The 17,221-nt window shown below is 41.2% G+C and overlaps 1 protein-coding gene across 6 annotated transcripts in view; it reads right to left on the bottom strand.

Annotated features, from left to right (window-relative positions):
* Positions 1-17,221, bottom strand: part of PLD5 (phospholipase D family member 5) — a 421,542-nt gene that overhangs the window by 121,238 nt on the left and 283,083 nt on the right. For all 6 annotated transcript variants that reach the window (XM_005539658.5, XM_074025901.1, XM_074025909.1 and 3 more), the window contains one exon: positions 13,156-13,283. In XM_005539658.5, the coding sequence (XP_005539715.1) occupies positions 13,156-13,283 (128 nt within the window). The remainder of the gene's footprint in view (positions 1-13,155; positions 13,284-17,221) is intronic.

Here is a 17,221-nt window from a genome sequence, read left to right as displayed (position 1 = left end):
CTGTTTCTCCAGCTGTCTGCTGAACCTCAGAACTACCCCTTCTTCCTGACATCCTTTGTTTCTGTTGACAATATGGCTCTTCTGTCTGTTGGTCCAGCTCCAGATGTTGAAAATGCTGCTGCCTACTCCCTCTGGCTGAGTTCTCACAGCCCATCAGTCACTATGATGCAGCTCTGCCAGGTCTTTTCCATGTCATGTTACTTCCAGATCTCACAGTCATCATCTGTATTAGTCAGGGTTCTCCAGAGAAGCAGAACCAACAGGACATGAATACATATGTACAGTGGATCCTTGAACGATGTGAGGGTTAGAGGCACTGATCCTTATACGGTCAAAAATCTGTGTATAGCTTTGGGCTCCCCAGAAACTTAACTACCAACAGCCTACTGTTGACCAGAATAAATAGTCAATTAACACATATTTTGCATATGCTGTGTATTAGATATTTCTCTAGCTTACAATAAAGTGAGCTAGAGAAAAGAAAATGCTATTAAGAAAAACATAAGAAAAGGAAAATATATTTACTATTTACTAAGTGGAAGTGGATCATCATAAAGATCTTCCTGCTCATTGTCTTCACATTGAATGAGCTCAGGAGGAGGAGGAGGAGAAAGAGGATGGGTTGGCGTTGCTGTCTCGGGAATGGCAGAGGTAGAAGAGGTGGAGGAAGGAGAGGCAGGTATATTCGGTGTAATTTATATTGAAAAAAAAGTGCATATAAGCAGATCCATGCAAAGAAAGAGAGATCTATGAGATTTATCTTAAGGAATTGGCACATAGGATTGTGGGGGCTGCAAGTTCAAAATCTGCAGGGCAGAGCAGGCAGGGTGGAAACTCAGGCAGGATTTCTATGTTGCAGTCTTGAGGAGAATTCCTTCTTCTTTGGGAAACCCCACTCTTGTTTGGGAAACTCTGCTTCAATTGATTGGATGAGGCATACACACGCTATGGAGGAGAACCTGCTTTACTCAAAACCTACTGATTTCAATGTGAATCATATCTAGAAAATACCTCCCCAACAACATCTAGACTCATGATTGATCAAACAACTGGGCACCGGAGCCCAGCCAAGTTGACGCATTAAATTAACCTTCAAACCTTCATAACTCAGCCCTGCCACTCCCTCTTTAATCACGGCCATCAGCCCTCTCCCCGCTTTCCCCACTGCTCACCTGGGCACTTTCTCTAGCTTTGTTCCAGTGCTGTCAGGTCCTGGCTCTGATTACAGGTCTTCGGCAGTTCTCCCTTGGCCTGTAGGACTGACTCCACATCCTACCCTGGGTATCTGCATCACTCCCAAGCTTATTCTTGCCTTTTCCAGCTCTATGTTCCAATGCTTTACAACTGGGACTCTTAGCTCCTGCAAGAAATTGCTCATAGATCTTCCAACACCCCATGGTTGTTTCCGACTCTGTGTCTTTGTTCACCGTGTTCCTTCTACTTAGAATACCTTTCTTTTTTTTCCACTCTATTCAACATAATTTGAGATTCATCCATCAACACCTTTTTTCACTGGTAAGCAGTTTGCAATTGTATGGACGTGCTACAATTTCTTCATCCATCTTTCATGGATATCGACGTTTTATATACATATATGTATTATATATATTATATATGTATTTTATGTATGTATTATATATTAAACATGTATGTATATATATACATGTATGTATGTTTTATATATATGTGTGTGTGTGTGTGTGTGTGTATATGTATGTATGTATTTGAGACAGAGTCTTGCTCTGTCACCCAGGCTGGTGTTCAGTGGTATAATCATGGCTCCCTGAAGCCTCGATCTTCTGGGCTCAAAAGATCTTCCTGCCTCAACTTCTCAAGTAGCTAAGATTATAGGCACACACCACCACACCCAACTAATAAGCAGGATATCTTTCTTTCTTCAGCATGCCTGCACAAGTGAGCTCACCCAGCTCACTCATCATATTTAAGGTACAGCTCAAATTCCATCTTCTGTCTGTGACCCTCACTCTTTAGTCTGCAGAGTCACTATCTGATTTGATCACCAGTATCATACCACCCCTGTGCTCCTGTACCCCAAGAGATGGTCCGTTTCCATCTAAACCTATCAACCTGTACCCCAAGAGATGGCCTGTTTTCATCTAAACCTATCAACCTGTACCCCAAAAGATGGCCTGTTTTCATCTAAACCTATAAACCTGTACCCCAGAGATGGTCCGTTTCCATCTAAACCTATAAACCTGTACCCCAGAGATGGTTTTCATCTAAACCCATAAACTTGTACCCCAAGAGATGGCCTGTTTTCATATAAACCTATCAACCTGTACCCCAAGAGACAGACTGTTTTCATATAAACCTGTACCCCAAGAGATGGCCTGTTTTCATATAAATCTATCAACCTATACCCCAAGAGATAGACTGTTTTCATATAAACCTGTACCCCAAGAGACGGCCTGTTTTCATATAAACCTATCAACCTGTACCCCGAGTGATGGCCTGTTTTCATTTAAACCTATCAACCTGTACCCCAATGGATGGCCTGTTTTCATATAAACCTTTTAGTTCTTTTACAATAAAGATAGACCAAGATTAAAATACGCACTGATGAAGTTTAAATAGGGCTATTCCCGTTTGTTCTAATTATGCTAAAATGCACAATTTGAAAATCAGTCCTCCCTAGAGAAGCCAGATTCTTGTGACCAATAAAACTATGGAACCCCACATTCAACTTCAGGCTAACAATTCATTTAAGAGGATTTCTTTGAAAAGCATAAATCTGACTTTTTCTAAAAACAGGATTTTCACGTTTTCCTTCCTGGCTTCTCCTATTTCAGCATCCCGCCTCCAGAGCCCTGTGGGTTGAAGACCACTGTGCCCTTTTCTTTCGGCTTCACATGCTGGCTAATCTTTTGTTTGCTTTGTTAGCGCAGTACTTTTCATTTCCTTCGTGGTGTTTTTAGGAGCTCCTGAATTTCACACACAAATCCAGACCCCTGTGTGGAAAGCCTGCGGTGATGTTCTCTTTCTTCCCACAGGACTCCCTGCAGCCAGGAATTCTAGTGGAGCACCTGACGTAAGGTGAGGAATATACAGGCATACCTTGTGTTCGTGCACTGTGCCTTATGGCACTTTTTACAAATTGAAGGTCTGTGGCAACCCTGCCTCGAAGAAGTCTATTGGCTCCATTAGTCCAACAGCATGTGTTCACTTCATGTTTCCATACCACATGTTGGTAATTCTCACAGTATTTCAAACATTTTCATTAGTGCTGTATCTGTTATGGTGATCTGTGATCAGTTATCTTTGATGTTACTATGGCAATTGTTCTGGGACAGCACAAACTGCACCCATCTAAGTTGGAGAACTTAATCCATAAATGTTGCATGTATTCTGACTGCTCCACAGACCAGCTGTTCCCCTGTCTCTCTCTCTCTCCTTGGGCCGCTTACTCCCTGAGGCAACAATATTGAAATCAGGCCAGTTGATGAACCTACAATTGGCCTCTAAGTTTCAAGTGAAAGGAAGAGTGGTACATCTCTCAGTTTTGCGGGTTGTCTGTTGTTTGTTTTTGAGATGGAGTCTCACTCTGTCACCCAGGCTGGACTGCAGTGGTGCAATCTTGGCTTACTGCAACCCCTGCCTCCCAGGTTCAAGCAAGTCTCCTGCCTCAACCTCCTGAGTAGCTGGGATTACAGGCGCCCAACACCATGTCCAGTTAATTTTTGTATTTTTAGTAGAGATGGGGTTTCAACATGTTGGACAGGCTGGTCTCGAACTCGTGACCTCTGGTGATCTGCCCGCCTCATCCTCCCAAAGTGCTGGGATTACTGGCATAAGATACCATGCCCCACTACATCTCTCAGTTTAAATCAAAAGCTCTTAATGATGAACCTCAGTGAGAAAGGCATGTAGAAAGCCAAGATAAGCAGTTTGCCAAGTTGTGAATACAAAGGAAAAATTCTTGAAGAAAATTAAAAGTGCTACTCCAGTGAATACACAAATGTTAAGAAAGCAAAACAGCCTTCTTGCTGACATGAGAAAGTTTGAGTGGTCTGGATAGATCAAACCGCAATATTCCTTTCAGCCAAAGTCTAACTCAGAGTGAGGCCCTTACCTTCTTATACTCTGTGAAGGCCAAGAGAGGTAAAAAAAAGCTGCAAAAGAAAAGTTGGAAGCTAGCTGAGGTTGGTTCATGAGGTTTAAGGTACGAAACTGTTCTGTAACATAGAAGTGCGAGGTGAAGCAGCAAGTGATGATGGAGAAGTTGCAGTAAGTTATCCAGGAGACCTAGCTGAGATCATTGATGAAGCTGGATACACTACACAACAGATTTTCAATGTAGACAAAACAACCTTCCATTAGAAGAAGATGCCATCTAGGACTTTTGTGGGAGTTCAGTCAGGTTTGTAGGAAAATTTTTAAGATGAAGTTATAGGATATACACACAAACCTTCTTGGAAGGTTGGAAGGTTTTGCAAAAGTTTCGGGATAGGGTTATGGCTAAAAACAGCGTAATCCTTACCTTGAGTTAAATCTTGGTGCAGATACAAAGGAATGTAAAGTATTTTATCTAAATAGCTTGTATACTCACTGGTCCTAAGATCAACCTTTGATCATTTGTGGGCAGGATGGCCCTCTCCAGGGTGGGGGCAGCCAGGTTAATTACCCACAGGGGTTGACTCAAAGCCTTTGTCAATTAAATCTCTACTAACTAAATGCAAGCATTGCCAGCTTGGAGGGGCTGCAAAACTCTCTTCAGCTCCTAGTGCCAGCTGCCCCCGGCCCGTTCTTTCACTGAATATCAGTGTCTGAGTATGTGTCTCATCCGTCTTGCAGCTGAGGTCTGTAGGAGAGACCCCCACAAGTGGTGCACTGCATGAGGAACACTACAAAAGGATCACGATGGAGCCCCCGAAAATGAAGGTGAAAAAGGAACTGCACAGTCAGCAAGTCATTGGTACCTGCTCCGGATTTCCAAGTTCGGGGGGGATTGTTCAGGTTAGGGTTTCATCATGGGACAACAGTTATCAGCTCAACAGAAACAGTATATAAAAGTATTGAAACAGCTGCTTAAAGCTAGTGGAGTCTCAGTTTGGCAGGCTCAATTAAGGGACCTAACACAAACTGTTGTATCCCAAAACCCATGGTTCCCTGAAGAAGGCACACTAGATGTAAAGCTCTGGGAACAAGTGGGGAGAAATCTTAAACAACATCACGTGCAAGGGCAAGGTCCCAGCATCATCTTTAACGCTATGGGCCTTAGTTAGGGCAGCCCTGGCTCCATCATACACAGAAGATCCTAAAAAGAGGAAGGAAGAAGAACCATCACCTGCTTTACCACCTCCTCTTCCCTCAGCCCCGATATCACCAGGCCAAAATAAAAAAGAGAAAACGGAGGTTTTGCCTAAGCCCCCTCCTCCAATAGATAGGAAAAAGGACTGGGGATATGCTACAGCTATGAGACCCTGTCTTAAGCAAGCAGCATTAAAAGGGGAGCTCTTCGCCTGCCCAGTAATGCAAGATCAACAAGGCAATCAGATGCATAAACCCATTTCTTTTAATGCTTATAAAAATAATAAGAAAAAACATTAAAGGCCAGAGCCGCGCAACCAAGCGAGCAGTGGGCAGAAGGAAAGGCTCAGCAGCAGGGACGCTTGCAGACCCAGAGCCAACAAATGCTCCCAGGAACTCGACCTGCACAGCAGCGACACAACAAGGAGGAGCTAGGCCCAGTGTGCAGAAGCTAGCCTGCTGGGGATGGGCAGGAGGCATGTGCAGGAAGGTCTGCCCAGCAGGCAGCAGCCGCCTGGTGGCAGTGGGAGGGAGCAGGACAGAAGACACACAGACAAAAAGAGACAGCACCTAAGCAGGTGCAAAGTGGCCACCGCCTTGGGGCCTGCCTGCTCAGCTCTCCAACTCTCCCGCCCATGGCAAAATTTCATGTGCTCCTTATATACAAGTGACATCTCAGATTGTAATTCTATGCTAAGATTTGGGTAAAATTTAAAAATTTAAAAAAACTTCTTTCTGATAATGGCCACTGTTCTCTCTCTCCTACCTCTGACGTGGCTCTCTCAAGATCTGATTTGGGTAGAACAGTGGCCTCTGAAGGGAGGGAAATTACAGAAGGCCCATTAATTAGATAAAGGGCAATTAAAAGCTGGACATGTAGAACCATCAAATAGTCCTTGGAATTCACCCATTTTCATCATTCCCAAAAAGTCTTGTAAATGGAGACTTTTGCATGGCTTACGTGCTATTAATGCCAACTTGCAACCTGTGAGACCCCTTCAGCAGGGGCTCCCTTCCCCCATGGCAATTCCTTACAACTGGTTTATAATTGTTATTGACTTAAAAGACTGTTTTTATATGATTCCCCTAGCAGAAAAGACAGAAAAAAATTTGTGTTTACAATACCAGCTATCAATAATGAAAGGCCAGCTTGTCAATTTCATTGGAAACTGCTTCCTCAAAGAATGCTAAACAGTCCTACCATGTGTCAGTATCACGTAAATCAAGCTTTGCTCCCCAGTAGAAAAGAATTTCTTGATTGCAAGGTTATTCATATTATGGATGATATTTTACTAGCAGCCCCAAAGGAACTAATGCTTTTAAATTTACATACCTCTGTCGTAAAGAATACAGCTAAAATATTTAATTATTGCACCTGAAAAAGTACAAGTGTCCTCTCCTTGGAAATATCTTGGGTACATACTAACTTCCCAGTCAGTAAGACCTCAAAAGGTTAAATACTAGCAACTTACACACCTTAAATGATTATTAGAAATTACTAGGCAATATCAACTGGCTCTGCCCCACTTTAGGCATTCCTACTTATAAGCTGCAAAACCTGTTTTCCATCTTAAATGGCAATACAGTCCTGGATTCTCCCAGGTATTTAACTCCTGCAGCAAAAAGGGAAATCGAGGAAATAGAATAAGCCATCTCTCAGAGGCAACTAGATTGCATAGACACCCATTATTCCATCCAGTTATTTATTTTTCCCACCAAACACTCCCCTGGAGGGTTAATAGGAGAGATGACCCCCCAGCACTGCACTTTCTAGAATGTGTTTTTTACTCACATACCAGGACTAAAACACTCTCTCCCTATATCCGGTTACTTAGTAAAGTCATCCATTTCAGGTTGCAGACAATGTTATCAGTTGCTAGGTTATGATCCTGATATTATCAGGATTCCTTTAAGTAATAAAAGCAATTCAAAGCGGTATTGCCAGTATCTACTGATCTGCAAATAGCTCTCTCTGATTATACAAGACAAATAGAGCATGTCCTTCCTGCTGACAAACTCTTTCATTTCTTATCTTGTACTCCTGTGATCTTGCCTACAAAAATAGTTCACCCTCTCATACCTATTGCTTTAACACTGTTTACTGATGGTTCAGGTAAACATGGAAAAGCAGCAGTTTGGTGGAGACCACATAATTCCATCACTCTATCTGGGTTTAATAGCACTCAGAGAACTGAGATTGAGGCCCTAATATTGGCTCTGGAGAATTTTCCCGCTCAGCCCATCAATATAGTGATTCTGCTTACTTGGTTTATTTATTTCAGAACCTTGAGACAGGTTAAGTAAGTGTACCTAATTCAGTACACTCTGGAGGCTGCCCTGTGTGCTTTTTTTCTTCAACTTCAGCAATTGCTAGATCAACATACACATCCTATTTTTATTACACACATTCGAGCCCACAGCTCACTGCCTGGCCCATTGGCTTATGGCAATAATCAAGCAGACCTTCAGGTTATGACATCACTGCTTGACTAAGCCACACAATCACATCAATTTTTTCACCAACGCTGGAGAAACTTATCTAAACAATTTCAACTTACCCAGAGACTGGTTAAACAAATTACTCTATAATGTCCAGATTGCCAGTTCACAGGTACGTCCCCTCCTTCAACACATGCTAACACTAGAGGATTAGAACCTAATCAGTTATGGCAAACACATGTTACATCCCTGAATTTGGAAAACTAAGATATGTACATTTATCCATTGATACCAACACTCATCTAATTAGTTCACATAAGCTCTTCCTTGAGAGTCCACTCGATATGTCATCAAACACCTTTTTTTTTTTTTTTTTTTGAGACGGAGTCTTGCTCTGTCACCCAGGCTGGAGTGCAGTGGTGCGATCTTGGCTCACTGCAAGCTCTGCCTCCCAGGTTCACACCATTCTCCTGCCTCAGCCTCCTGAGTAGCTGGGACTACATGCGCCCGCCACCACGCCCAGTCAATTTTTTTTTTTTTTTGGTATTTTTACTAGAGACAGGGTTTCACCATGTTAGCCAGGATGGTCTCTATCTCCTGACCTCATGATCTGTCCACCTCAGCCTCCCAAAGTGCTGGGATTACAGGTGTGAGCCACCACGCCCAGCCTAAGCATCTTCTTTTAACTTTTGCATTTATGGGACGGTCCACAAACATTAAAACTGATAATGGTCCAGCTTATGGCAGCTCATAATTCCAACAATTTTGTCACATGTGGAATATCCAACATTCCACAGGTATCCCGTATAACCCCCAAGGACAAGTCATAGTAAAACATGCTCATTCCACTCTGAAAAATATGTTCAAAAAACAAAAAGGGGAGAGTATGGGTAAAGACCCTGCAACACTATTGGCACAAGCCTTATTTACCCTTAATTTTTAAAATTTAGATGACAAATTTCAATCAGCTGTAGAAATGCACCTTTGCTAAAACCTCTCAAGACATAAAACCTGTAGTTTTATGGAAAGATGTGAACAGTAATATATGGTGTGGTCCAAATGAATTATTAACATGGGGAAGAGGGTATGCTTGTCTCCACACCCCCTCAGGTCCTCTTTGGATTCCAGCACGATGCATCAAACCATAGCATGGCATGGCTAGGACCCAGCCCTGTACCAGAAATGAAGAAAATAACCCTATAGGACCCACAGCCCCGGACAATGCACCTTCCTTGGACAACACAGGCCATGGACAGAATGCTGAAGAAGACAAGTCAGAAGACTGAGCGAATCCTGTTCCGGACGCAGACACCATTCGCTCCAGATAATTGTTCCTTACTGTGCTTTATTAATCTTTTTAAATTCTCTCACTTTACCTGCCACCTGTACCTGCTGCACTCTATTAAGCTTGTCTTCTGAATCTGCCTTTTTTCAGCCCTGTTATCTGGGCAGACACTCCCTTCCCAGCTTCTAACAACACAACTGCTTGGCTGGAAGGGGTTAACATATCCCCAGCAGGGCTCCTTAGTAACAGCACACACCAAACTGAAGTGCCAAGTAATGCCGCAGGTCACTCCTTGATTGGGAAAGAATGATGCTAATTATACTCATGATCGTCTTATGTTATTTGCTAATTCTAGGATGCAAAGCCAGAATAAGAGCAATGACCGCCTTGCCCGACAGACCTGTGGCTGCACACAGCTGTACGCGTCAGTCAACAGAACCCAATGCAAAAAACAGAAAAGGGGGAGACGTGGGAGTTCAGTCCGGCTGGTGGGAAACATTTTAAGATGAAGTTATAGGATATAGACACAAACCTTGGAAGGCTGGAAGGTTTTGCAAAAGTTTTAGGATAGGGTTGTGGCTAAAAGCAGCCTAATCCTTACTTTGAGTTAACAGCTTGGGACACAGATACAAAGGAATGTAGAATATTTTATCTAAATAGCTTGTTTACTCATGTGGTCCTAAGACCAACCTTTGGTCAACCACGGTGCATAATTGCTTTCTACTCCGGAAATCAGCAATGTCAATTACTCTCTAGTGGTGTTTACTCAAGACCTTTGTCATTTAATCTATACTGAATAAATGTGAGCTTCACTGGCTGATTGGTGGCTGCAACTCTTCATAGCACCTTCCTTGGTGTCTGTGAGTGGCCTGGACCGTCAGCCGGACTGACAGGCAAAATATCTATGTCAATGTGCATCTCTCATCCGTTGCTGGGTCACGATCTGTGGGTCAGACCCCTGTATACTTTCATGGCTAGAAAGGAGAGAATTCAATGCTTAGCTTCAAAGTTTCATAGGACACGCTGACTGTGTTAGGTGCTGATGCAGCTGGTGAGTTTAAGTGAAGCCAGTGCACATCTACCATTATAAAAATTGTAGGACCCTTAGGAATTATGCTAAATCAACTCCGCCTGTGCTCTAGAAATGGACCAAAGCTGGGCTGATAGGACTTTTGAATACAGCATGACTTACGGAATGTTTTAAGCCTGCTGTTGAGACCTACTGCTCAGAAAGAAAGATTCCTTTCAAAATATTACTGCTCATTGAAAATGCACCTGGTCACCCAATAGCTCTGACGAACATGGGCAAGGAAATGAATGTTGTCTACATGCCTGATAACACAACACTCATTCTGCAGCCCAGGGATCAACGAGTAATTTCTACTTTCAAGTCTTTTGGAAGGCTACATAGCTACCATAGATAGTTATTCCTCTGATAGAGCTGGGCAAATTAAATTGAAAATCCTCTGGAAAGGATTCACCATTCCAGGTACCATTAAGAACATCAGTCGGCCGGGCGTGGTGGCTCACGCTTGTAATCCCATCACTTTGGGAGGCCAAGGTGGGTGGATCACATAAAGTCAGGAGTTCGAGACGAGCCTGGCCAACATGCCGAAACCCTGTCTCTACTAAAAATATAAAAATTAGCTGGGCATGGTGGGGCATGGTGGTGCATGCCTGTAATCCCAGCTACTTGGGAGGCTGAGGCAGGAGAATCACTTGAACCTGGGAGGTGGAGGTTGCAGTGAGCTGCCACTGCACTCTAGCCTGGGTGACGAGAGCAGAACTCCAAAACTCCACCTCAAAAAAAGAACATTTGGGATTCACGGGAGAAGGTCAACATACCAACATTAATGGGAATTTGGAAGGAGTAGATTCTAACCCTCATGGATGACTCTGAGGGGTTTAAGACTTCAGTGCAGGAAGTCACTGCAGATATGATAGAAATAACAAGAAAACTAGAATTAGAAGTGGAACCTAAATATGTGGCTGAATTTCTGCCACCTCAGTATAAAACCTGAATGTATGAGGAGTTGCTTCTTATGAACAAGCAAAGAAAGTGGTTGAGGTGAAATATATTCCTAGTGAATATACTATGAACATTGTTGAAATGAAAAGGATTTAGAATATTACATAAACGTAGTTGATAAAGCAGTGTAAGGGATTGAGAGGATTGACTCCAATTTTGAAAGAAGTTTTCTGGTGGATAAAATGCTTTCAAACAGTATCATATGCTACAGAGAAATCTTTCATGAAAGGAAGTCAAATGATGTGGCCAACTCCATTGTTGTCTTATTTTAAGAGATTGTCATAGCTACCCTAGCCTTTAGCAATCACCACCCTGATCAGTCAGCAGCCATCGACATTGAGGCAAAATCCTCTGCCAGCAAAAATCTTACATCTATATCTGAAGGCTCAGATGATTGTTATTTTCTAGCAATAAAGTATTCTTAAATTAAGGTATGCATATATATATATATTTTTTTTTTTTACATAGTGCTGTTGCACACTCAGACTATAGTATAGTGTAAAGGTAAATTTTATATGCACTGGGAATCCCAAAAAATGTGTGTGCCTTGCTTTATTGCAGTGGTCTGGAACTAAACCTGAAATATCTTTGATGTATGTCTATAGAAGCAAACACATACTGACTTCCTAGTTTTTGAAGTTCAACCCAGAGATTAGCAAGTTTGCAGAGCTCAAGTATTGAGCAAGAGTAGTTGTCATTCTCTGACCACCATATCATTATGGATTTGCAATTGGAAATATTCCAGTGAGTAAAAAGTTTCTTGATGATTGTGTTGTTAGATTTTCTTACAGAAAAGGGTGAGAGAGAAAATCTGTAACTTAGCACCCCAGCAAGATCATGAAAGAAAATGACTTTTTCCTAAATGTATTTATTTTAAAAGATTAGTGAAGTAAGAGTGAGGGGTTTAGAGCTATATGGCTGGGGTTTGAGTTCCAGCTTTGCCACTTCCTGAAAGGTGCTCTCGGGTAAGTTACTTACCTGTGTCTCAGCTTCTTCCTTTGCAAGATAAAGTTATAAGAGTAGTATTTCCAAGAAAGAGTTACTGTGAAAATGGAATGAGGTTATACTCCTTTTATGCTTAGAAAAATGCACAGCAGAAAGCCTCAATTCATTGAAACAATTATTTCTTCTACTTACCATAGATACAAGGTAATAATTGATAGCAATAATCATTGAATTCACTGAAAAACTTCACAAAGTATAAAGCTGATAACATACGTTTAACTCTTGGAAAATGTATTATAATTCTTCATGTAATGGTTAGCCTCAACTTTGGTAAATTAAAATCTGTTCTAATGCATGGGTCCTGCTAAGCAATGCTTTATGTCACACTGAGGTAGACCAAGAAAAATTCCACATAGTTAAGCACAAGAGAAAGGAACACTAATTTAAGATAGAAGATTAAGTATAATAGCATGATCCCAAATTCTGAGAGCTATGGAGAAATAGTGGGCTGGAGAGGAGACAATATCTGTGTGTAGGTGTGGAGAGGAAGAGGAGGAGAGAGTGTTGATTTAAAAAGATGTTCTGAGAAGGTTGGCTCGTCTCCATAAGTATCTATCCAATGACCAGGAACCTCCTGCCACTGGATAACTAACGGAAAGATGGTGATTTTGTAATCTTCTGTGGATTGCCTCTGACGCAAATAAATGCATAAAAATCCTAAGTGTGTGAAAATGTATTTTCAAGATATTTGAAGTTAATCATTTGTTAAGAGAAGGATAACATCTTCATCTTGAGATTAAAGAAATAACTCAAATGATTACTATCTGAAGACATATTACTCTGTACTGAATTTGTGTTTCCCTCTGTCTCACAGACAATGCAATATCATCCTGAAAATATAGGTCTGGCTGATGTAAATTACATAGCAACCTGCTCTCAGGAATCTAGGAGCAGCCTATGAATTACAAAAGCATTGAAGCAATAGCAGTTTTCACTTTTTTTTGCAAGATGATCCTGATGAGGAAAGGTTTATCCTTTCACATAGAAGGGAGATGAGCCTCTTAAAATTACATAATTAAGATAATCAATGCCGTAGGTTTTAGTATCCTTATCTACAGTAGTGTGCTTTATGAAGGTGGTAGTTTTGAGGGTGACGGAACTTTCAGTTTATATAACATAGAAAGATTACCTGTCCCAGGGATTGCCATTCCAAACCGGCACTGCCGATATACACGTGCTGTTTGTCCACGATCCAGAAGGAGGACTGCAGCCGGCCCTTGTTGTAAGCGGTCATGTTCATGTACGTCACCTCGGCTCCTAGGAGTTCAAGGAGAATCTGGTCAGCCTCTGCGTCAAGCCCTGCCTGGGCTGTCAGTCACCTACCAGCGGCAATACTCATGGTTCATCATTTGTCCCGACTGACAGTTAGGAAAGCTAAATATTTATGTTAGTTTGGTGGAGAGAAGGGCCCCAAAGTATTATTTTGTTCCCTAAAACAAAGAACACTTAAAAAAAAAAAAAAAAGAAAGGGAAAAGAAAAGCCGGGGAAATGGCTTTTCCTTTGCATATGGCAGAGGAGGTTTTGTACATAGTGACAAGACCATGGCTTCTCAACTCAGATCTGTACTGAAATCCTAGCTCCACTTACCATCTGGATGGTGAGATAGGTACACCATATGCAGTTTTCTTTTCTGAGTAATTTTAATACAGTTTGCCACCAATATAAGGATCAGTCTTGTTCAGTGTCACAGCTCTCCTCAATAAGACGTTGGCCTTATTATGCTTTCTATACATTTTTCATCCTGTGACCCTTTCACTCGCCTTTACTTCTTCATTCCTTCCCTTTATTATTTAATCTGGGTTTGGTCTCTTCTTCGTCTTTATCTGATAGCTTTTTATTTATTTATATTTTATTTTATTTTTGAGACAGAGTCTCATTCTGTTGCCCAGGCTAGAGTACAGTGGCGCAATCTCGGCTCACAGCAACCTCTACCTCCCAGGTTTAAGTGATTCCCTTTCCTCAGCCTCCTGAGTAGCTGGGATTACAGGCGTGTGCTACCACACCCGGCTAATTTTTGTACTTTTGGTAGAGAGGAGGTTTTACCATGTTGGCCAGGCTGGTCTTGAACTCCTGACCTCAGGTGAACCACTCGCCTCCGACCTTCCAAAGTGCTGGGATTACAGGTACCTGACAGTTCTTAATTTAAGCAATGATTATTCAAGCTTTACTGAAATGCCACCTTGAATGGTTAACTAAATAACTCAGACTATTGCTAAAAAAATATATTTGAAGAGCTAAATGTGACCAATTGCTTTAGGCTTCATGTGGTAGGATCCAGTGTCAAGCCTTTATGTATTACTGGCTCGAATGCATTTACAAACCTCTCAAAAGGATCATACGGTCCATTTAATGCAAGGGTATTTACATAAATTTCTCCTAAAGGTCTATTCCCATTAAAAGAACAGACCTATATGCATATATTTAATGAACTAAGCTATTCTGTCTTCAGGTATTCATTATTAATGAAGACGCTGTATTCCAGGGGCACACTTCATTGTCACAGTCTTCATTACCAGAGGCACACATAAGACTGTATGCAGAAGGATACATTTCAGCCTATCAGAAAGGAAGGAGAGTAATTTACACTATGAACCTAATGCTTAACTCTTAGGAAAATGTAACCATGCATCTAGCTTCCTTGTGGCAGGAGGATGAAAAGAGATGTTAGGAGGTTGGGAGAGAATCTCTGAGGGGAAGCCAGCACTCAGGCAGATTTTCTCTGAGGGTAGAGCAGTTTCTTTGTCTTACAAGTAGCGGGCACATGTTTCTCTGCCTCCAGCCATCCTGGAATAGTAACATCCAAGAAAGAGCTGCAGATCCCAGAGGAGGAACTTGGGTATGGCAGAATCTGAATGTCCAAAACGGGTAGTTACCCTGGCAGGTATGGAGAGACCCAAATCTGCATGCAGGTGTGGCTGGCCCCACAGACACAGCCGCCAGTGCTCCTCAGTAGATAAACAGGAAAGACAGTAAGTGGCTTTACAGTCTGCCCAGGGCCAGGGATCCCTGTACGAAAGCCAGCAGAGCTGTGTGTAGAGATCAAGCAATATGTAATGCTAGTAATCCCAATTTATTGAATACCTGTGCGCCCAGTGCCAAGATAGCTACATTACAACAGTCTTATATGGCATGCTTCATTTTCCCTGTTTTAGGACACAATACATTCCTGTATGTGGTGTAAGAAAATCCACTGAAAATATTTATGATACATCTGAAAAAATGTATATTTTTGCCTATGGTTCATGGACTATCACTTCCCCATTACAAATGATCTGTTTTTCTATCTAAATATTGATGCTCCATCTATCTCTGAAGACATATGCTTTTATCTTTATTAATATCTGGATATATATATTTAGTTATGTCTAACATGTCCCTCAGTTTATTCAATAGTTTACTTAAGAGAATTTATATTTACAGGCACTTTTAGAATATATTTGTCCATTGGTTATAGAAATAATCTTCATCCTATTGGGTCTTTATGTAATATGTATTAGGAAGCGATGGTTAAAATACAATGCTGTCTGACTACAAAACATATTTAATGATTAAAAAGTATATAATATGCCACTTACTGCATTTGTGTACACAACCTAAATTTGAGTTTATTTTATATTGTTGTGTTAGAATTGCAATTAGCAAAGGCATGCAATACAGGCCTGAACATTTAGATAAAAGGGCAGAGTAATATTTCTGTTTTTCATGCATTATATTTATGCAAATACAGACAATATAATAAATAAATCAAATTCTTTCCATTTACATTAAAAATTTGACATATTTTTATAGGGGCGATAACTTTAATTTCTACTTCTAAAATCATTTTAGGCTTTTTCTTACAACGTTGCATATTTAAAAAAATGTGTAGAATGCCATAGTTTTATAAGCACTAACAGAAACACTTCAGTTTTTTTCTATAGTTATTTTTATGACCCAGAAAACAGGGATCCTACATATTAAAGAGTTATTATGTTAAAATGACAGCAAGAGCTATGCATAAAAACCATGGAGTAATTTATAAGATCTGCTCATCAATATTCACGGTGGTTATTCAAGCTTAGCATCCACATGCAAGAGAATGCTGAAAAGCAGCCCATTTGTCCTATTACTGTTTTCATTTTCTCCATGGGAATCACCAACTCACAAGAAACCTTTTCTAAAATTCTGTGCTAGATTATTCAGAGCCAACAAAGGATTTGCATTACCAAATAGTTAATATGTTCAAAACTAATATGTAGGTGACAGTTTTTAAATCCAGTACCATTAGGAAACCACAGGTTTCAAGAAAATCATTTTCTGTTTATATTAAGGTACAATTTACTTGTAGTAAAATTCACCCTTTTGAGCATCTAAGGGTTTTGAAAGACAGTCATGTGACCATCGCCACAATCAGAATGAAGAACAGTGTCATCCTCCCTAGGCTTCTTTTGCAGTGACTTCCTCTTCAAACCCCAGCCCTTGGCAAACACTCATCTGTTTTTTTTTTCTTTGTGTGTGTGTGTGCCTATAGTTTTGCTTTTGTAAGAATGTCATACAAATCGAGTCACAGAGTATGCAGCCCTCTGAATCCTGCCTCTCACTTAGCATAATGCATGTGAGACCCATTCATGCTGTTGTGTGGAACAGTGGTTTCTCTTTGCTGTTGAGTGATATTTCATTGTATGGAATGCACCACACACAACGCACGTGAGACCCATTCATGCTGTTGTGTGGAACAGTGGTTTCTCTTGGCTGTTGAGTGATATTTTATTGTATGGAATGCACCACACACAATGAACGTTAGACCCATTCATGCTGTTGTGTGGAACAGTGGTTTCTCTTTGCTGTTGAGTGATATTTTATTGTATGGAATGCACTACACACAACGCATGTGAGACCCATTCATGCTGTCGTGTGGAACAGCAGTTTGTTTCTCTTTGCTATTGAGTGACATTTCATTATATGGAATGCACCACATATAGCACATGTGAGACTCACTCATGCTGTTGTGTGGAACAGTGGTTTCTCTTTGCTGTTGAGTGATATTTCATTGTATGGAATGCACCACACACAACGCACGTGAGACCCATTCATGCTGTTGTGTGGAACAGTGGTTTCTCTTTGCCGTTGAGTGATATTTCATTGTATGGAATGCATCACACACAATGCATGTGAGACCCATTCATGCTGTTGTGTGGAACAGTGGTTTGTTTCT

Source organism: Macaca fascicularis, chromosome 1, assembly GCF_037993035.2.
Source record: "Macaca fascicularis isolate 582-1 chromosome 1, T2T-MFA8v1.1".
In the NCBI taxonomy this organism is placed as follows: domain Eukaryota; kingdom Metazoa; phylum Chordata; class Mammalia; order Primates; family Cercopithecidae; genus Macaca; species Macaca fascicularis.
The sequence above is the reverse complement of the archived record's forward strand: the minus strand, read 5'-3'. Positions and strand labels throughout refer to the sequence as shown.